This window comes from Xenopus laevis, chromosome 6S (assembly GCF_017654675.1).
Source record: "Xenopus laevis strain J_2021 chromosome 6S, Xenopus_laevis_v10.1, whole genome shotgun sequence".
Classification (NCBI taxonomy): Eukaryota; Metazoa; Chordata; class Amphibia; order Anura; family Pipidae; genus Xenopus; species Xenopus laevis.
The window spans coordinates 38535064-38558704 of record NC_054382.1 but is presented as its reverse complement, the minus strand read 5'-3'; the positions used below and the strand labels follow the sequence as shown (position 1 = coordinate 38558704).

The window sequence follows — 23641 nt, the reverse complement described above, 5'->3', positions numbered from 1 at the left end:
ATATTCCACAGGCTTGATATTGGTAGAATGGCATTAATAAGTAGATGATGAATTCCTTCTTTAATAAAAACATTGTGTACATATAGATCACTTAGTTCTGGGTAGCAGGTGTTTTTAATGAGGGTTGGAAAGCCCCCCCCCACCTTAGAACCTAATATAGTTGCCCAAGTCTTTCAAACATTAGCTGTAGTTAGAGTTAAATTATGGAGATGTTGTACATACCTTACAACTACAGAACAGTCACGATTTTCATCTCACAGCCTATGTTCCAGGTTGCTGTTTAAATGTCCCACGTTGCACCACTTGTTTTTGGTTCTTCTCAGCTCCTTGGTGCTCGAGAAAACAAATCCAAGATGGCACCGTGGAACGCACTGCCATCTGGAGTTTTACAGGAGGGTGAGGTAATGCTTTAAATCTATCCATTTCTGCATTGAGCTAAATGGCATGTTTGGAGTTAATGGAGTGCTCATTACTACGGTAATTTTACTTTCACGCCTGAGATTAATATGTTGATTTTCCATTTTCTGTAATAATTATACTGGCAAGTTTGTAGTTAATATGATGATTTTCCATTTTATGTAGTAATTATACTGGCATATCTGAGGTTAATATCTGCAGTAATTACACTGGAATGTCTAGGGTTAATATACCCGTTATAAGTTTTATTTTTTGATTTTAGTGACAAAGCTGGGGTTAACATGGGCTGTCTTACTCCTTCCATTCTAGGTAAAGAATTCAGCCAGACTCTGGAGGCAAACGTTTCTTGAATAAGATCTAGTACTATAGCGCTCTCAGCCACACCACTTATTCCGACTGAAATTAATAGCCTTACATATGCACTGTTTGTTCCAGATGCAACAATATAATCTGTCCCATCTGTATAGGCCTTTTGATGTTAATTTGCCCCTTTTGTATACTCAAGTAATTACAATTTTCCCTTTACCACTGTATTTCTTGCTTGTTTCTCAAGATGTGCCCAGTTTTCTATTGTGTTCCTTTTTTTTATTCCTGTCAAAGTCAGAACCGATTATTGTCAAGCTCTGTAGCTATACAGACCATTAATTCATTTGAATGAACTGATATATTAGGGGCCCAGAGTTGCAGTCTCACTGGAGTTCTAACAGTTGAATTAGTAATGTCCACAGAGTATAGCAGCAGCTTGGGCAAATAGCTTAGAACGTTTGTTTTGCTTTCAAACTGTCTGCTCTCACCATGATCTTATTATATTGTAAGAAAGAGTTAGATTTCTTTGTGATAAAACCATATGGCAGTTTCATTCTCTTTGACGGTTGCCTGTTATTAATAAGTAGATTTAGGAGTAGAGTTTGTTTTGTTGATTTATTGTACTGAACATTTTGTTTCTTTCCGTCTAATTGGGCAAAGCGGTTGATTTCAAAGCATCACAATAGTTGGTAGACAAAGTTTAAAACTTACAAAAGGCAGATAGATCAATGCAAATTTCCTGGCACGCTTTTTTATTATGAATTTATAATTTGCACACATCTTCATAGTTATGATCCTAAAACCACTATACTGCGTCAAAGGTAAATCCCATGTGGTGGTCCTAACTAATATCTCTGGTCGTATTTTTATGGACTGGCTTATCCCTGCTTTGCATTTCATTGGAAAAGTGTCTTCTTGATCTCTCAGGCTGATGCTCCCTGGCTATAGCTTTCACAGGGAGGAGACCTCTAAGCACAACACCCTTTATTAAAGGCCTACTTTTGTGCAGAGTAAAGCTATACAATAAAAAAGTTGAAACTGTGGTTGGTTCTTGTGAGGCAGATAATTAGATGGCAAGAGCACAGGTAACTTCCCTGCATAATGAACTCCTGTTAACAAATTAGTCAAAACAAAGGGAAAGTTTACTGGTAATCTAATTATGTATCCATCAAAGACCAAACATGAAGTATCTTAAATAAGCATGTTGTATCCCTGCTTCCAATATCTTTTTGTGATTACAACAATACGTAAATTATGTTTACCACAATCCTATTCATTGAACCTATGTTGTATAAGGGGTTACTGCAACTTTTTCATGTGGTCCCTAGGCATCTCTTCAAACTTTAAATGCTCTAAATCCCTTCCAACCCCAGCATGCATACTCCCATCCTTCACTTCCAGTCCTTTGTGCTCCTCAAAGAAAGTTAAATGGTAGTTTTACCATTTTTTGCCTATTTTTTAGTCAACAGATAAGGTGACTAATCTTGTGGGTGATGTAATTTTAAGATATCTTCTGCATTCTTTTGTTCCCTAAAATGCTTCTAGATCCTTATGAAATATCTGAGTGGTTTCATGAACACAGAGGGTATGTTTAACTCTGTTTGTGGTTGAAGTACCTCAAGGATAAAACCTTACAAGATGAATGGACCCTTGTGTGGGTGCCCTTTGATTTAAATGAGGATAAACATACTGATCATTCATTAATCCACTATGTAGAAAAGGGGCTATGCACCCCAAACAGTTGTATATATGCATCTTTAATACACAGAAAATCCAGAGGGAAGGTTTGTCATGTGATCACCCACATAAATTATAAGGAAGGAGTTAAATCGTTGCTATATTCTTAAAGGACACCTGTTGGGCAAAAATATTATCTTCAGCAAAGATGCTGGCTAAGCCCACACTCTGGTTGGGTGTAACAGTATTTTTTTTTAAAATTGCCCCCCACAGCGCTAGGCCACCCATACCGGGTGGTAGCAACCATGTTGGGGCATGCGCACAATGAGCGAGAGCTATGGCTTGTACATTATGCACATGCATTTGTACATGCGCATACAGTTGTTCATCTTTAAATTACATGCAGTAATCAAGTTAAATTGTTTGAGATTCGTGTATTATATTTCAAAAGATTCTGCTGGGAACCCATGTAAAATAAGAGAGAGGAGCAGGCAGCTAAAACTTACAAATACACAAAGCACTTTAAAATGTCACACAAAATTTTATTTTTTGCATGAATATGTGTTCTGGTAATATACTTCTACTTACAATGCTATCATTATCTTGTCTCCTCAAATCTGACAGTAAAAAAGGTTCCTTTCAGTGTATACGCAGGAAATTCTAAAAAAGCTTTTAGAAAGCATGTAAGTTTTATGTTTCATATCCGAGGCTTCGATTTCCTTTAAATGCAAGAAACAGTTTGTCCGTTAAATGAGGAAACCTTTTATATAATGTACAAAGCAGTTTATTCTGTCAGCTATACACATAACGGTAGGTGGTGTGTTTTCCTGCGTAGGGTAACTGAAATCAAAATTTATGTGAAACAAATGAAATTGTGTCCCTAATGACTTAATGAGACTTGAAAAGAATTTCTCTCTCTTTTTTTTAACTGATAGAATGATAGTATTAAATGCATATAATTAATGATAATGCCACCCTCCTATTGCATTGCATAAGAAGAACCCAATTACAAAATGCTAGAACTAAGTTCTACAGGATCTGTATTCATATTCAAGTAACACCTAATGAATACTTTAATTACCATTCACTACAAATCCTCGTTTTCTATGTTGTCATTACATCAGAAAAGAAATTATAAAATCATTAACATTGCATTTATATTTTGTTCCGTTAGAAGGCAATCAAATGATTTTTACTGGCTTTACAGGAAAAATACTGACACTGCTGTTAAAAGAATACACTGTTAGATGGGGCTGCACATTTATTGATGTAGAATATGAGTTTTTTATGACATGGATAGTTAATGTGAATACATTAGAATATAAAGGCTCTGCTTTTTAGCACCCCAGTGTTACTTAGGATACATCAAAGAAAGCTAACCTAAGCTTTCCTATCAAGTTCAGAGGAATACGGTCAGAAAACACCCTTTCTTGTACGAATTAAAGGACAAGGAAAGTCTAAAATAGAATAAGGCTGTATTTTGTATAATAAACATAAACATGAACTTACTGCACCACAAAGCCTAATCAAACAAATGATTTATGCTTTCAAAGTTGGCCACAGGGGGCTGTCACCTTGTAACTTTGTTAAGCATCTTTGCAAGACTAAGACTAAGTGTACATGCTCAGTGTGGTCTGGGCTGCTTAGGGATCGTCATAAACAAAGCTGCTTGAATTCTGCATGGCTGGTAAGTAAGGCGGGGGCTCCCCCTGCTGTTCATAAGTATGATTGTTTCCCTGCTCAGCAGTTAGGGACCATCTGACAATTCCTATCCACAGCAGTAAATGAAGGGAGAATTTCACTGCATACAGTCAGGTTTCTTATAAAAACGGTACACATTTTTTAATTAAAGTATATTGGAGATAGGTTTCTTTTTCATTAAAGAAAGTAAAAATGGGATTGTATTTTTTTGCCTTTCCTTGTCAGCTGTGTGTTAGATCATCTTGCATATTATGCCTTGTTCATTTAAATGTGGTTGGGTATTGTTCGAAATTTGATATCCTGCAATATATTACCCAATATCACGTCTTCATTTTGTCTAGTAATCCACAAACATTTATCATATTGGGGTGTTTTTAAGGGGCATGGTCAGAATGAAGAATATTCCTTGGCTGCAATCACTGCACACAGGATTAGGTTCTTCCAGAGTTGGTGGCCCTGCAAAAGCACCTGACCTCATGAAATACATTAACTCCCCTACCCTGTGTCTGGGCAAGCCATTTACCACTGGACCCTTAAATTCCTGGCTGCTAACTATGGCTCAACCCTTTTATTGCTTTAGTTGCTGTACTTCTAGTGTATTGAAAAGTTCTTTCTGTCCCTCCATATTCACACCCACCCACTTATTTTTCTTAAAGGGTTGAATATTCCTAATCCACAGTATGTCAAGGGTATATTCAGAGTATATATATATATATTTTTTTTGTTTTTCTTCTCTTCTGCTCAGCAGAATTCCACATTAATTAATGGGGTGTGACTCTGTTGAGGAAGCAAAGCACCATATGACATGAATATTAAAAAGTCCCTCAGCCATTCATCTCAGTATCTGATGAACCATACAGTACAAGTGCATTATAAGGACATAATTATTATCACAAGTTATACTGTACATAATCAGGTAGAAAAGAAATAAAGTAAGGCCCACTTTCCCGCTTCATTTGTCATTTGTAGGATGTGGATACATTTATACTATGTAATACTGTACCAGGATGAGGGTCAGTCTTTTTTTGATGGGCGTTTATGCTCAAAGATGAAAAACATTTTAAAAGAAAAGAAACAGAATCAGTTTCAGAACACAATGTTTTTTTCCAGTACACCACAAAGAGGATCTTGAATTAATTGAATGTTCTTGTTTGTCTCTAGGGGTACAGTTTGTATACCTTTAAGATTCATTAGTTCGTTGTTCTAATGGAGTGGTTTCTTTTGAAAAGCGATCCAGAGATAAGTCAGCAGTTTAGCTTTTGAGGTTTACAATAAGGAGTGCTGCTTGAGAATGCATTTAATAAAGTCAGGGCCTTTTGATAAATAATAAAACCGCTATTTGCATTCTGTAATAAAACAGCCAGTTACAAGCCTAGCTATTGCAAATCCATTTATAATGAAAGAAAACCAAAATCATTCTTTCACTGACCAAGAATGCCCCATCAGAGATCATTATTTCATTACTACTGTCATCTACATTAGATTTAGAAATTAAATATATATAAAGGGGAACTAAAGCTCAACCTACATTTTGAATTGAAATTATACTAATTAGGGGTCATTTCAATAACAAAAGTGTGCACAATCAACAGTACTAGTGAGTGGTGGGAGGGTGAGTGGTGTCCTTTAACTTCCATGTGATTTAGATGCCACCTGCTTCTCACACCCCATAGTGCTCTAGAATTTGCACCCTTGGGAAAAGTACATGACCCCTCTTATATGTTGTGCTTGTATACCAACCCATGGGGTATCTAGTTCTCTAGCAGTGACATCCTTTGACTCCATCTTTTTTTCTGCTGATCACTGTAAGTTTTCTGGGCCGCTGTTATTCACCTGAGCTTAGCGACTGAGTAATATAGTCACCTAAGGGCCTGTCCCTAGGGCGGCAGTTTTAAGGAGGTGGTACGTTTTAGCTAGGACTAAGCACTACAATATATTACATATAAAGGTTTATAGGGTACTATAAATGGTTTCTTGTTGACATGTGGGTAATGTTCTTCTCTTCTATCATGTTCATTGCAGGCAATCTAGATATCTAGTTCTAGACATATTTTTCTGCTTATGAAGGCAGTTGTTGTGCAATGTGGATTTGTTGAATCCCATCTGGTGGTAATTATGCAGGTGGTCTGCAGGGTGATGTTGCATTACATGCTTAACTGGAAGTGTCACCAACCAAGAATAAAATAATTTGGCCTGTTGATATATATATATATATCCCAAAGAAACCTATACAACATTTTATTCATAAATATTTTGTGCACAAGCTATTCATAAGTTTATTGAATACATTCTATAGAAATTATACATATAAAGTAATTATACCATGAATAGATTAACTCAACCTGCAATTTTGATAGGATAACAAACATGTTTTAAACACAGTGTCTAATTTGATATACAATAATCATATGCAATAAAAGTATTCTTTATTTTTTCAACCACAGGAACAAAGCACAAAACTATGGTGGAGGCTCGAAATGGATGTGGAACAATTAAAGCCTTTCCACGAACAGGAATAAAAGGCAGTGTACTCATTAACAAGGGAAGCACTGGCTTACAAAACAAAACTTTTCACTGTGAAATATGTGACGTTCACGTTAATTCTGAAACACAACTTAAACAGGTACAGAACCACCAACCAGAAAGTGAATTAATACAGCTCGAGTTACCATGAGATAAAAATAAAAACACAAGGTCAAAATATGTCCACTATAGACTGTAACTGGGTTTCTATTTCAAAGTTGTAAAATATGTTTAGATTAGGTGAAATCTGTATAATTATCTGATGTGTTTCTGCTACGCTGAGAACTGTCTCAGGTATATTTTTAAGAACTCCATTATTGGATTATTGGACACACAGACTAAAGCCCATTCCAGGCAAAAGCAGAATAAAAGATACAATTTGTCTATTTACAAGTAGTCCTTCTCTTTTTACACTTTAATATGAGTGTAAACCATATACTGGATTTCCTGAACCTATATTCAGTCATGAGCCCTAGACTAAGGGGCAGATTTATCAAGGGTCGAAGTGAATTCGAGGGAATTTTCTAAGTAAAAAAATTCAAAATTCAAAGTCATTTTTTTTTGGATACTTCGACCATCAAATAGGATACTACGACTTTGAATTTACTTCGAATTAGATTTGAAGTAAAAAGCGTTCGAATATTCGATCATTCGATAATCGAAGTACTGTCTCTTTAAAAAAAACTTCAATACTTCGCCGAATTGCTATGTTAGCCTATGGGGACCTTCTACAAACTTCTGTCTGTACACATCGAATTAAAATTGTTCGATTGATCGCTGAAATCCTTCAAATCGTTTGATTCTAAGGATTTAATCGTTCGATCGAACAATTTTAATTTGATCGATCGATTGGCAAAATCTCTGGAAAAAAAAATCTCTTAAATTCGATGGTCGAGTTTCGAAGTATTTTCAACATTCGAAATTCGACCCTTGATAAATCTGCCCCTAACAGTAAGATCAATTTCTGTACAGCGTGGACATTGTTAGGTTGAGGTATGTGGAGTATCAGTGGTCCAACAACGTGATTCTACAAATATTAAGTAAATATAAGTAAATATAAATATTAATGTACCATTTCAAACAGCTAAAGTGAGATGTTTGCAGACTGCAAATACATATTGTATGCTGAGGGGAGCTATGAAATATGACATATGTAAATATTATTCAATGCAACTGTACTATTCTACTATCATTTTCACTTAGTATGATCAAAACGAAATAAATAAACCATAATATATTTTATTAAAATAACTGTAGGTCGATGTACATGTAGTATCATATTACAGGTATGGGATCTATCATCTGGTATGGAAGGGGGCCTTGGGCTTTCTGTATAAGGAATCTTTATGTATTATGGACCACTATACCTTAAGTATGCTAAAAAATCATTAGAACATTAATCAATAGGATTTTTTGTGGTCACCGACATGGATTAAAGCAGTTTAGTTACCATAAAGTACAATTAAATATTTTATTATCAAAACGAAAATAACTATTTTTAATAAATTTAGAATTATTTGCTTAAAAGGGCTCTATGAGAGATGGCCTTCCTAGGTTTTCAAATAAACCTTACATGCAGTACATAGCAAACATAAAAGCACTCTTGGCTTCTCTAACGTTTGAGTATATTTCTTATTATATGTGGAACCCACTACATATCTGAAATTGAAGTAGCCCATTATTGAAGAAAAGTATTGGTTGATACTACTTCGGACTTTACCATCATCTGGGTTTAATAAATTCCGAAAAATTCATGATTTTTTAAAAGTCCGATTTTATATAAAAAAATCAAACATTTTTAGAGATTGTTGCATTAGGAGTTTAGTAAATAACCCAGTAAGTGTTTTAAAAGCCTGTTTGAATCAAACACAGTGTGATTTTGGTTCTTTGGCATCAATAGTTACTTGAAATTGTATGTAACGGGACACATTTACAAGGTACAGTCATCTGAGATGTGTTTGCACACACATTTTTAATTACTTACCATAGCAAAAAATGGAGGTGATTTCAGATAATTTGGCGTCACCATCCCAAGCTATTTAAAACATTAGATACCAAAGCACTTAATAATGAATACTGTTGCAAATGAATAATGTTTTGTCTAATGGCATTAAGTTTCAATGCTATACAGGAAAGACCAACACAGTACGTAGTAAATTAGTTGAATATATTAGGGGATAAATGATCTCATTCAAAAGATTGACAGTAATACAATTGTCCCTATTTTAGATTAGAACTGGTTTAAATAATTAGAGTTCTGAACATTGGACACAGATGTAATTGTTTATATGTAACCATGTAGTGTTAAACAGCCAATGCTAATTGCAAAAGAACTTGGTGATTAACTGATATAAGGGTCAAGTAAAGTAGTAAATTATGATTAAATACTGCAGATAAATGAATAGTGTTTTGCCTTAAACATTCACCATATGTTGTTCATTATAATGAAAGGTTGTGTTGGCAGCATTTTTGTATAAATCTAAGCAACACATATAGAAATTAAACACAAAGATATCTTTGTTGAGGGAAATAAGATTTTCACTTTGGGAGAAATTTCTTTATTTTATGCAAAGTTATAAATTGAAGGGATCTGTGAAATTTGCAAAGTGGGATCGTTATTAGCAGGCTTATAAAAGGGTATTATCTAAGGCAATTATCTTGAGCAAGCTGGCAATCCCGAGTGCCAGAGCAAATTGATGAAAAATTAGCAAAACTGGCACACAAAAAAAGTTAAAGTTAAAGTGAAAAGCAGTTTCATTGTCTTGCTTAATGCCAGAAATCACAAAAAAACATATTTCTCAATTAAAACAAAAGGCAATTCATTGAATTCAGGGTGAAAAGGGTCCATACAGTCTCCTTAAAGCAGATGGGGGACTAAACTGAGAGTTTAGTAATACATAAAGGACTTAATGGGGGTTATTTATCAGTCCGAATTTATATCAATATTTTCTTAAAAAAAAACTCCAACCAAATCCGCACATGTTTTTTTGGCTTATTTATTAATACACTTTGCCGGAAAAAATTCCAGGAAAAAATCGTGAAAAATATGAATTTTATGATTTTTTCGGAATTTCCACCTGAAAACTTTGGATTATTGCTCGAAACCCAGCGCAGATCAAAAAATCTTTGAGACTTAACGTATATGCGACCTCAGCAGGCCTGAGATGCCGGATTTTCGGATTCTGACTTTTCCATCCTAGGGGTATAATAAATTCTGAAAAATAAGTGTTTTTATAAAATTCCGATTTTATGCTAAAAAAACCCTGATTTTTTGGCATTCGGAGTTTAGTAAATAACCCCTTATGTGTAATTTCAGAAAAGTGGAGTATTGGGTTTTACTGCTGATAATAATTTACTAGTTTGAAAATGATGATTTTGTTTTACAAGCAGCTCAGGATTGTAGTTGAACATTGTCAGTAGCCTTTTCCAGTTTGCACTATAGGCTTATAACATGGAACAATGTGCATTTATTTGGGCATGACCATAGACAGAAATTGTTGTATTTGTCTTAATTGCCGAATGCTTACTATTAACGTTTTTACCCAATTTCTTGCAGCACATTAGCAGTAGAAGGCACAAAGACAGAGCCGCTGGGAAGCCTCCAAAGCCAAAATATAGTCCATATAATAAACTTCAGAAGTCAACTAATCCAGTTGGGGTAAGCAAATCTTTAACTTCCTTTTTGGAAGATTCATTTGCTTTATTTACTTCATAAAATATAAAGAAACAGTCCAAGCACTTATCAAGCAAACTCTGATGGCCATAGTCCCTTATGCAATTTTTAAAATGCCATGGGGGAAATGTAATAAAAGTCGCAAAACAGAATAAAATTGCTAAATAAGAAAAACATTTGCTTCGCAATGTAATATGTTACATCGGGAAAAACCTTACTATCTAATAATATTTTGCAAATAATGTTTTGCATAGGTCTGAGATAGAAGTTGCTTTCTGTTTATTTTCTTGTCTTGTTATGCTTGGAAATCTGTTTTTAAGATAAGAGGGAAATGGTTTGTTGTTGGAAATACATGGATTAGAAATTCCAAAACAAATTATGTACAAATAAAAAGTAAAATAACAGCCATGACTTTTCCATGGATGAGATAAACCGATGTTTCATTTTGCATCGTAGATACTTTACAGACGGAGATTAAAAAAATCCATGTTTTCATCTTTCATATCTGAAATGTTTATACGAGAAATATGAAATATGCTCTTCATTTTGTTACAATTCACAAAAAAAAGCATTTTTCATTAAGTATTCTAAAGGGTCCTCTGTATAAACCGTTTAACAGCTAGAAGAGAGGTTTGGTTGTCTGTGTGTTTCATATTAGCAAATACAGTGATAGGGATTATTATCTTAAAGCAACATCATTCAAATGTTCTCAGTCATCCCCTGAGAGTAACTAGAGCTATTAGAACATGCTGCATACTAGAATGGATTTATATCCTCCAGGGTGTTTCACTGTAAAATTGAGATATGGCTTCTGGAAAGGTATTTGTGCTTATCTAAATACAACATGTCTTGCGCAAAAATGCTTTTCATGCTTTTTATTTACTGTATTGTCACTTTTTATTTTTCATCCAATTTTTTGGCAACAACAAGACTGTCATGGCAAACACTTCATATACAGTCCTAACCTCAACTTTATATACTCTTTCCAAGTCTCTTTTATTAACGCTTTCCTCTCTACTATACCTTTATTGTCTGTCAAATTGATAATTAAATTGGATAATTTATAAAATTGAAATCTCAACTAAGAACCATAGAAATTAGACAACTTTTATCAAGTTGCACTGTGCAAGTATTAGTCTTTAGTTAGGAGCAGTAGAAATTTTATAATGCTTCTGTAGTCTTTTCACGTGAAATGAGATTTGACCAATAAAACAAATTAACTTCTGTCTTGTGGCTTAAATAATTTTTCAAAAATGCAAGTAGAGGTACTAATTTAAAAACCTTTGTAATATATATTACCCAATAAAAATGTTCCACCTGCTTTAAGGTACACGATCATTTCTGCAGCTTTCCCCTTCTCTCCCTTGATTACAATGCTGCTGGTTGCTCTGCTTGCTAGTGCTTGCTGGGCTGCCCCTCCAATGCTGCTCAAGGGTGGTCTTACTCACACATGAATACATACTTGTTCAGAGCACCATGGAGTAGGACAACCTATAATTACATTTTTTAAATGACTTTATTGCATCAAAGATTTATATGTTATATTTAATCAATACTATTATAATACACAGAAGCCATGAATACCGTATAAATCCTATCGCTTTTATATTGTGCCTTGTGATGTCTTCAGTTATAATTGGTTCTTAGAAGATGTAATCTCTGTCATATGACTCTCATTTAATAAATAATGTACCTTGGTGTTCCATGACCTGTATAAAACCACTCTGCCTTTTGTATATTTTACAACAGGGGGTAAATATTTCACTATATTATTAATATATATTGATATAATGCGCAAGAGACATGAATATCCTGTAAAATATATCCCTATATTAATATAATACACAAAAGCCATGAATATCTTCAGTTATAAACGGTGAGTTCTGATGTCATTTCTGTCACATGACTCCCTAAAACTTGTGTATTATAATAAATAAAGTACCCCCAGTTGCAAAATATGAGGATATTAGAAGTAAACCTTGGCGTTCCATGACCTTTATAAAAACACTCGGCCTTCAGCCTCGTGTTTTTATATGGTCATGAAACTCCTCGGTAACTTATAATATCCTTATATTTTACAAAAGGGGATACTTTATTCACTATATAATGCGCAAGAGACATGAATATCCTGTAAAATATATCCTTATAAACAATGTTTGGTGATTTTATCAGTTATAATCGGTGCTTTGTGATTTCATTTGTGTAACATGTCTGTGAAGGTTCTCATCTCATCTCATCCAGGTCATGGTATATTTATAGGAATAAGTCAATTCAACTGGACTTGCTGTATTTTCTTTTTCCTTGAAGTCGTTTCGCTAGTCATCTGACTGGCTTTCTCAATTCAGATTGTTCTGTACAAAAATATTTTTGTGGTTAAATTCATTAACTGGGGGTTATCAGAACACTACAACACAGAGCAGACACAACCCCCACCAGCACAGAGGCTCAGACAAAAGAGTTGAAACACATCAGAGGGTGGGTCTTTGTTAAAATCAGTAGAAGGAGAAAGAACAACACCAAAACTATCGGTGTAAATGGAAGCAGGACAGACGAAAGAACTCCGATAAATTTCTGGGGTTACGACACACTGAGGCAGCAACTGGTTCATCCAAAGGACCCAATACCAAAGCATAAGAAGAGTAACATTGTGTGTGCAGTGAGGAATGCACAGACTTGTACGTGGGAGAAATGAAACAACTGTTACACAAACATATGGCGCAACACAGAAGATCCAGCTCCTTTGGTCAGGATTTAACTCTGCACCTACATCTTAAGGAAAAAGGTCACAGACTGCAACGTTCACATTGTGGACAGGGAGGTCCTTTTGATTCAAAAGAGGGGTCAAAGAAGCCATTCATGAGGAAACCAAGTTTGAACAGAGGCAGCGACTTAACACCAATTGTCTGCCACATCCAATACTGTTTTAGCACCTCTCCCTGGACAGTTTAATAACAACTTATAGCTCCAATCATGCTAATGCAATATCAACATCTTACCTCCACGAGGTCTCTCAACCCAAGTTGGTTGTACTAAACAGATTATGCGGATCGGAGTAAGAATCCAGGGTATATAACCACAAATATTTTTGTACAGGTCATTCTGAATTGAGAAATCCAGTTGGATGACTAGTGAAACGTCTTCAAGGAAAAAGAAAATACAGCAAGTGTAGTTGAATTAACCTATTCATATAAATACATTTGTGTCACGTGTAGAATACAGAATAATGTACACCAAAATATGAAGATTCTTTAAAATAACCAGAAAGTTCCATGACGTGTGTAAAATTATTTGGCCCGTGGCTTCATATCGTTATATGGTTTGTATCTTTCTGGATAATGGATTTCCGGATAAAGGATCCCATACCTGTATTTATCATTACTGATAAAATATTTCCTATAATATTACCATTCCTCTTCTTCTAATTCTTATTAGTATATTATGGGGCAGATTTATCAAGGGTCGAATTTCGAAGTGTAAAATACTTCGAAATTCGACCATTGAATTGAATCCTACGAAATTCGAATTCATAGGATTTTTAGCATCGTACGATCGTATTCTGATCGTACTACGATCGGAATACAATCGTACGATGCTAAAAATCCTACGATTTTATCGTGCAATTGTACGATTTTCCTTAGATTGCCAAAAACTTTTCTGGAAGGTCCCCATAGGCTAACATAGCACTTCGGCAGGTTTAAAGGAACAATAACACCAAAAAATGTAAGTGTTTTAAAGTAATGAAAATATAATTTAGTGTTGCCCTGCACTAGTAAAACTGATCTGTTTGCTTCAGAAACACTACTATAGTTCATATAAACAAGCTGCTCTGGAGCAATGGCGGAAATTGAAAAACGGCTAAATGGCACAGGTTAACGAATGGATAACAGATAACACCATTAGACAGACAGCGCTTATCTGCTATCTGCTTGTAACTTGAGCTTTTTCTCCTTTGAATGGCTGCCCCCATTGCTACACAGCAGCTTATTTATATAAACAATAGTAGTGTTTCTTAAGCAAGCACAACAGTTTTACCAGTGCAGGGCAACACTGTATTATATTTTCATTACTTTAAAACACTTTTATTTTTTGACGTTACTGTTCCTTTAAGTTGGCGAAGTATTGAAGTCTACGTTTTTTTTAAGAGACAGTACTTCGATTATTGAATGGTCGAATAGTCGAACGATTTTTACTTTGAGTCGAAGTATTCAAAAAATTACTTTGAAATTCGAACTTTTTGTACTTCGAAAATTCACTCAAACCTTAGTAAATCTGCCCCTATATTTACTACTAATAATATATACACATATTACTATTTACTAATACTGTCTAATGTTTTCAAGAAAGCTAAGTAATTAATATACTGTAGAACCTTATGATGTTCAAAAAAAATTCAAAAGGCAATTCAGTTGGCATTGAACTACATTTTTTAGTAGTAGTAGTTTTTATTTATTATATCAAGAATAGAAATCAGTATATACAGTTAATTATAGGTGCAATATAACAGTAGTAATGAGTGAATCTGTCCCGTTTCACAAAAATATTTAAGTCAACGGACATTTTTTTCTAAAATGCATTAAAGTCAAAGGGATGTTTTTCATACTCCAAATACATTGAAGACAACAGGCATTTTTTTTCAGCAAATTTTCAATGTTAATCCACCATGGCTGGTGAAAAATAACAGCAATAGAAACCAGGTTACTGCTTTAAAAAAACAGCCCGGAAAATGTAATCTGCCCGAAGAAATATATATCCTTTTCCTACATTCTCTCCTTGTATGACATCAAATGAATTAACCCAGCATCATTGTGTTAATAAAGCTGGTATTTGAATTTCAGTAAATAAACAGATGCAATATGGAAAGAATTATTATAAATGTGTTTTCCTTGTGACAATCAATATTCTTTTACAGTACACAGTGAATCATTATTTATCTAGAGTTGATAACAAGATGCACAACAAAAATGTTCTCACATTATAATTAGGTTGCCATTGGACAGCTGCATCTTTTTAGTAAAAGATCCCTTTTCCTTATTATTTCAGACAATGTAAAGTGATTTAACCTCTTTTTTGTATTCACAGATAAAATTAGCTTTTACAAAACAACATCTAAAGCCATTGACTTCTCACATACTACCAAATCCATTGGCAGCTGCTGCCGCTGCTATTGCTGCGAATTCTCCCTTCAGTCTCCGAAGCACGATGGCAGCCACACTATTCCAGTCTCCAGCACTTCCTTCAGCACTTCTGCGACCGGCTCCAGGCCCTATACGAACCACTCACACTCCTGTTTTATTTGCTCCTTACTGAACTTCAAGCAGGGACTATTCTTCTGCAATAATGTTTTTTTTCAAAAACAAGACAAACAAACAAAAACTATGCAGTGCTTATTTATACATCAAATTAGATTTTTGCCAGAGGATAAAATGGTGATAAGCAAGAAAGGTCCTATTTTTCTTAACAGAAGTCATTACTTAATGTGCAGTTCACACTCCGTGCCCTTTCCCTTATATAAACTTATTTCCCTGTCAGTGTCTTTCCTGTTTTATACAGTAACAACCATTTTTCAGGTTTTCTTTCTCTTTGCTAAGAGCATCAAGAACCAATGTACATCCAGAACTTCTTTCTGTACTTACAAAAACCCCCCACCATGAACTGTCCATTTACCAAACTTGCCAACTTTAGAAACCATTGGCTATTTGTCCCTTTATTTGTTTCTGTGGATGTCTTGTTAAACGTGTGTGCTATGTTTCACTCATATTGAGTTGCTAACAACACTGCAAATTATTATAATATTAATTGGTTCATTTGGAGAGCAGCTTGGGAATGAGTGGAATGTTATTGAGAAGGCTTTGTGGTCAGGGAAACCATTTATTTGTTCAACAGGAAGTGCGCGCCATATTGGAAAAAAGACTTGGAACAGAGTTCATTCGTATTCATCGCAAAAATATGTATTAGAACATTTTTGGCTAGTGTGCTGTGGATTCAATTCAGTACTCAGTGTGCCGTATCTACGGTTTGTATACATGCAAACTTCTTCAAAATTATTTTTATTTTTTTGTCAACATTGATCATGGGCATTTGGTAGAAGCAGTACAGAGCAGTGCTCATGTTGAGGAGGGCTCTACTCAGGTTGTCAATTAGCAGAACAATTGGGAAGTGTTGGTGCAAGAGCTATCAGAGCCTTATGTCTTTATGGGGCAGGAACTGAGCTTTGTACCATGGATAAGTAGAATGTTTCCTGCCTGCACTAAAAATTATGGCTGCATGGGTCCCTTACAGGCCCCCAATTTGCCACCCCGTAGCTCTGATGATGTGATTAAAAATAGATGTAATTAAAACATTTAAACGTGCAAATGTATTGGTAGCCAACCTGGACTAATATTTAAAACCATTTATACACAAGTTCTACATAGGAGTCTTTTAAATGTCAAGGAAATGTCATTGATAATTTGAATTGATATCCAGTATATGTATGCAGTACTATTTACATACAAACTAGTTGCACTTTTAAAATCTTATATTGAACAGAATATGGATTTTTTCTAGATATTTTATTCAATAGAGCTCTTACAATTACATATATTTATTCGAGGCACATACAGTGCTACAGTCTAGGTGTAATTCATAACTGTTTATTTGAATCGTCGACTGATGGCTCAAGACCCCCTAAATCCTATTGCCATATTTCTTTTGCAACTACAGATACTATATTCAACACAAAAGGTTGAAATATATTAGGTCTCATTTTTTAAACATTGGGCAAATTTGCACTTGGACAGTAATCCATAGCAACCAATCAGTGATTAGCTTTTCTCAGTCAGCTGGGCAGTTACCAATGACAACCAGTCATACAACCGTCTTACTGGTTGTCATTGGTAACTACCCAGGTGCAACTTTGCCCAGAGTTTTCAAAAAGACATGACCGCAGGATCAGTGTTTGTGAGCTCTCCTGCTCGCATTACGCAAAGCGAGGTCACAAATTTATTTTACACGCATGCATCTACAGTATTAGTTGGGCTTAGTCTTTCAAACGGAGAGCTGCACAATGGGACTTTTCCCCTTTACAAAGCTTTTTTTTCTTTTTTTTTTTTTCAAAACTGCTGCTTTTAAACAGTTAAAAGTCTGTAAATTAATGAGAATTAATAGCACCAAGGAGAATAAAGATATGTCTTTCACTGGAGCTAAAGTTAGTATTACACTTTCCTTTTCCTTCTGTCATTCAAAGGTATTTGTAAGCTGTATGGTTATCAAACTTTACAAAAAGACCATAAATGTTATTTGGGTGAATTTTTTAAATCAAGAGTGAGGAAGGCTCGTGTTCCACAACAGTGTACTTATATTTGGGTTTTATACCCTCAACAGACACTCACAAACACTCTGTGGAACTGGGTATGTCTGTATAAAAAACATTATTATATTATTTTTTGGAGGATCAAAGTCTTTATGTACCTTTTTTACAGTTCAAACCATATATTGTTGTGGGGTCTGTTGGTATGGCCTGTACCTTATTTTATGGAAATTCACACATGAATGCAAATAGGTCACCTAATCCATATAACAATCATTTATAATCTTATAGATCCAACCATAAATATTTGTTTTATTGGCCCCCATACACGGGCAGATAAAAGCTGCTGCCAGACTGAGTCGGCAGCTTATTGGCCCATGTGTGTGGCCCTCCAATGGGCTTCCCCGATTGATATTGGCCAGATGTCAATTGGGCATGGAAAAAAAATCCCATCGGATCACAGCCACATCTGTTCGTTGATGCTTTCCCATATTCCGACTGCCCCTATGACTTCTATTCTGATCCGATCGTTGGGCCCTAGGGCACAAGATCGGATCAGCCAGATATCGCCAACCTCAATATGGGCATATTGGGCAGAGATCCACTCATTTGGCGACATCGATAAACGAGTGGATCTCCCTGTATATGGCCACCTTTAAGCTGTCCATACAAGAGACAATACTTTCTACCTATGTGGCTCCTCTTGACCTCCTCAATCAATATTTTGTGAGAAATTGGCTGGGGATTTGCCAGATATCTGCTGGGCAGGTTTGCAAATCGGTAACTAATTGCAAATCCAGTTGGCCTGGGCAAGGTATCATGCATGGATGTCATCCATTCATGCAACTCTCACAAGTAACACCTGTTTCTAGGAATTGCATGATACCTTGGTAACCCTATCATAGTAACTACAAATCAATCACAACCTGTGCGAGTTTCAAATGTCACCTCTCTGAAAAGTTACAATTGCCATTGTGATTGGATTAGTGAAGTAGTTTATATGCCAAGGACTTTTGAATTGAAGAAACTGCTCCGATTAATAGTGAAATGTCTTCAAAGATTACTCAGCAAGTCCAGTTGTTTTGGAATTACCTATACTAGATATACCATGACCTAAATGAATGAAAATCTTCATAGTCATTTTGCAGGTGTTGCTTTCTGATATCAGTGGTGCTGACTTTGACTTTATACACTTTATACACAAACACAAGGGGGCAGATTTATCAAGGGTTGAAGTGAATTTGAGGGAAATTCTAAATTCAAAGTAATTTTTTGGATACTTCGACCATCGAATAGGATACTACGACTTCGACTTCGATTCAAAGTAAAATCATTTGAATATTCCACCATTCGAAAATCGAAGTACTGTCTCTTTAAAAAAACTTTGATTTCAATACTTCGCCAAATTAAACCTGCCGAAGTGCTATGTTAGCCTATGGGGTCCTTCTAGAGCATTTTTTGGAAGTCGAAGTAAAATCGTTCGATCGATCGCTGAAATCCTTCGAATCGTTTGATTCAAACAATTTCATTTTACTTCAACCGCAGGAACCCCAAATTCGATGAAAAAAACTTCAAATTCGATATTCGAAGTCAAAGTATTTCAATTTGATGGTCGAATTGTGAAGTATTTTTAACTTCGAAATTCGACCCTTGATAAATCTGCCCCAAGATGTTTTTCAATTGCATTTTTGCTGCTCTTTTAACACATTGTAAGCTCATTGCAAACATAATTGAGGAATAGCAGTCAGTAATTCATATTTATTTAATCCAATGTTGCCCATCACAGCTCTTTAACTAGTAGTTACTGAGTAGTGGGGTTGGCCCAGCAAGAGGTTCCCAGTGTAAAGGCAAGTAAAAGTTACATTTGGGGTGTTTACCTGTTTGCTTTACTAGGAACTCCAGGATATCCAACTTGAAGTTTTGTTAGGGTAAGATTTGAGGTGAACACTAATTTGCAGTCCTAGATAATATTATAACTGTTAGAGCAGTCCAAGTAGTCATTTTAAGTGGGTGTCAGTACTCGGTTGCAATGAGCATACAGCAACAGGGCAGAGTACTAACGTATATCTGAATTGTTTGTCCTGGACACAGCTAAGGCAGCTTGAGAGAGGGACAGGGCACCTCCCAGAGTTAGTTAGTAGTGTAGGTAAATCTGACCCTGATCCCCAATTCAAATTTAATGCATGGTTTATCAATTCCAAGGAAAGTAGAAAGAAAGGAGATCCCCTGATTGACACGTTATTGGTGATATGATTCATTGCTGCCACATGGCAAAATAATAGTAGAAAATAAGAACTCAAATTATAGAGTTTGTGGTTAGTGGTCCATTTATAAAATAGCAAGTGCAGCATGAGTAAATCTGCCTCCAAAATACACAACATTTATTTTTTTACTATTTATTTATAACCTCTAGTGGGGATATGGCCATTTTTTGAGAACAACTCATCCAAAGGATACATGATGCATCTCTTCTCACTTTCCCTTTTTAGCTTGAAAAACAAACTGAAATGCTCTGAAAGCTTGTGGTGATTATCATCTTAGCCAGCAACGGCACCAGCTTTATGCATTTGTTATGTTACATTTCATAAAGCTTCCACTGTATCACTCTCTCGCACATACATACTTACACACATGTTCACGCATGTTTACTGTGTCCTTCTGTTAAAAATAATTAAAAAAAACAGGAAAAGCCCCCCACACAATTCTAGTTGCTTGCATCCTACCCTGGTCTGGCTTGCCTTTTTTCCAGAGAAAACAACCCCAAACTCCACAGTTTACTATCATAATTTAAGTCTTCTACACCTCTAAGCAGTTCAGTTGCACGTCTCTGCACTCTCTCCAGCTCATTTATATCCCTCTTAAGGACTGGAGTCCAAAACTGCACTGCATACTCCAGATAAGGCCTTACCAGGGACCTATAAAGAGGCACAATTATGTTTTCATCCCTTGAGTTAATGCCTTTTTTTATGCAAGACAGAACTTTATTTGCTTTAGTGGCCATGGAATGACAATGCCCAGAATTAGACAACGTGTTATCTACAAAACCCCTAGATTCTTCTCAGTTAAGGAAACACCCAACACACTGTCATTTAGGGGCACATTTACAAAGCTCGAGTGAAGGATTCGAATTAAAAAAACTTCGAATTTCGAAGTGTTTTTTGGGCTACTTCGACCATCGAATGGGCTACTTCGACCTTCGACTACTACTTCGACTTCGAATCGAACGATTCAAACTAAAAATCGTTCGACTATTCGACCATTCGATAGTCGAAGTACTGTCTCTTTAAGAAAAACTTCGACCCCCTACTTCGGCAGCTAAAAGCTACCGAAGTCAATGTTAGCCTATGGGGAAGGTCCCCATAGGCTTGCCTGAGATTTTTTGATAGAAGGATATTCCTTCGATCGTTGTATTAAAATCCTTCGAATCGTTCGATTCGAAGGATTTAATCGTTCGATCGAACGAATAATCCTTCGATCGTTCGATTGCAGGATTTGCGCAAAATCGTTCGACTTCGATATTCGAACGATTTTAGTTCCTAGTCGAATATCGAGGGTTAATTCCTCGATATTCGACCCTTCATACATCTGCCCCTTAGTGTATAACTTGCATTTATATTATTTTTGCCAAAGTGCATAACCTTGCATTTATCAACATTGAACCTCATTTTCAGTTTGCTGCCCAGTTTCCTAACTTAGTCAAATCACTCTGCAAAGTGGCAGCATCCTGCATGGAACCTATAGTTCTGCACAATTTCACAATTTCAATTTGAAAAGCAAAGGCCAAATACAGAGCCCTGCGGTACTCCACTAACAACACTAATCTCTTTGTAGTCTATCTTTTAGCCAGTTCTCTATCCAGGTACAAATACTATGTTCCAGGCCAACATTCCTTAATTTAACCAGTAACCTTTTGTGTGGCACTGTATCAAATGCTTTAGCAAAGTCTAAGTAAATCACATCCACTGCCATCCCAGAATTGAGGTCCCTGCTCACACATTTTCATAAAAGAAATTAAGTTAGTATGGCAAGATCTATTATGATAAAACCATGGTGGCACACACTCATAGCATTATAATTTGCTATGAAGTCCAGTATCTTATACTTTATTAAGCCTTCGAAAGCTTTCCTACCACTGACGTCAGACTAACTGGCCTATAGTTTTGAGACTGAGAACGGGATCCCTTTTTGAATAGCAGCACCACATTAGCAATTCTCCGGTCTCTGGTGGCAAAACACTCTATATCACCCCCATTCACTCATATGCCAATCGCCTACTGGTGCAATTATGTACTTTTGAAAGTTCTTTACCTTTTTTTTTTAATATCTGTTCAGATAATTCAGTTACTGGTAGCTGGGATAATATTTGCATGTGCTGTTTAAATCTCATCTTTATTTGATGTATCTCTGTTTTTAAAAGAAAGCCTTCCATTCTGATTCATTTTTGCCATAGTAAATATATTCCAGTTTGCAGCACTTGAACACAAAATGTATAATTCATGTTTTTTTCTTTTTTAAAGAGCAGACAGTTTGGTAGAATTGTACCAGAATTAGTGAATCATAAAACGACCAGAACATTCATTGTTCGCTCCTGTGATGCTTATATGAGCATATTAAAGCCACATTACATATTCCTATTGCCAGTATGAGATTTAAACGTTACTTGCTTGTTATTATATTATCAAATATACAGATTCCTAAAGATTTATTTCATTTGCGTGAATCAGTTTTATTTTTTGTACAAAAGTATAGTCTATTTATTTTACAAATTCTTTATTGACGCCAACCATAAAATCCCATATCTTTTTTTTTTATATGAAACATCCATTATTTCCTATTAACATGCTAATGATAAATTAAGAAATATTTAGATTTTATGTTTAAATAGCCATACACTTCTGTTGTTGATGCAAATTATTATTGTTATTGTAGAGCTGGAACTTGAATATAAATTATTCATTGCCATATTTATTATGGATAACTGTCACCCACAATCCACATTACAGTAGAAAGTGTAAACCTTTGTGCGCCCATGACTTTCTGTATCATGGTGTTTTTTCAACAAATACCCGGTTTACTTTCATTTTCTGTTTTACTTATTACAGGTAGGGGATCCATTATCTGGAAACCCATTAAACAAAACCTTGCACTTGATGTTATTTCTTGGGTTTTATTGGCCTTAAAGGAACAGCAATGCCTAAAAATAAAGGCATTTTAAAATAATCAAAATATAGGGGCAGATTTATCAAGGGTCAAATTTTGAGTTTATGGGAGTTTTCTGAAAAAACTCCCATAAACTTGAAAAAATGACCAATCTAAATTTATTTTAAAAAAATGTAAATTTTTTAAACTCTGGTGAATAGGAACGACCTGCAACTAGATTCGAGTTTTTTCACAAAAAAAAAAATTTTTTCAAAAAGAGTCCAACGACTCCAAATTGATTGTAAGAGGTCCCCCATAGGCTAAAACACCAATTCGGCAGGTTTTAGATGGCGAATAGTCTAATTTGAATTCTTAAATAGACAGTACATGATAAATTTCAAAATTCTAATATAGATTTTTTTTTTTAAACTCAAATCGAATTTGGACTATTCCATAGTAGAATTATACTTAAAAAAAACTCGAAATTTGAATTTGAAAATCTGAATTTTTAATTTGATCCTTGATAAATCTGCCCCATATTAAACTGTTGCCCTGCATTGGAAAACTGGTGTATTTGCTTCAGAAAGACTACTATAGTTTATATAAACAAGGTTCTGTGTAACCATGGGGGCAGCCGTTCAAAGCTTAAAAATTAGGAAAGGCACAGTATACTTTGCAGATAACAGATAACATAATAGAATACAATGGTATTGTGCACAATCTGCTATGTAACCTGAGCATTGAATGGCTGCCCCATGACTTCACAGAACCTTGTTTATATAAAACTATAGTTGTGTTTCTGAAGCAAATACACCATTTGTACCAGTGCAGGGCAATACCACATGCTATTTTAATTACTTTAAAACACTTTTATTTTGTTGTTACTGTTCCTTTAAGGCAGTTATCCCCAACTATTA

At 35.3% G+C, this 23641-nt stretch overlaps 1 protein-coding gene across 1 annotated transcript in view; it reads left to right on the top strand.

The window, feature by feature from the left end:
• znf385d.S (zinc finger protein 385D S homeolog) overlaps nucleotides 1–16081 on the top strand; it is a 195819-nt gene extending 179738 nt beyond the window's left edge. Inside the window, exons 6-8 of the mRNA XM_041567528.1 lie at nucleotides 6546–6724; nucleotides 10181–10282; nucleotides 15377–16081. Of these exons, the coding sequence (XP_041423462.1) occupies nucleotides 6546–6724; nucleotides 10181–10282; nucleotides 15377–15604 (509 nt within the window). The 3' untranslated portion in view covers nucleotides 15605–16081. The remainder of the gene's footprint in view (nucleotides 1–6545; nucleotides 6725–10180; nucleotides 10283–15376) is intronic.
• The last annotated feature ends 7560 nt before the right edge of the window (nucleotides 16082–23641 follow it).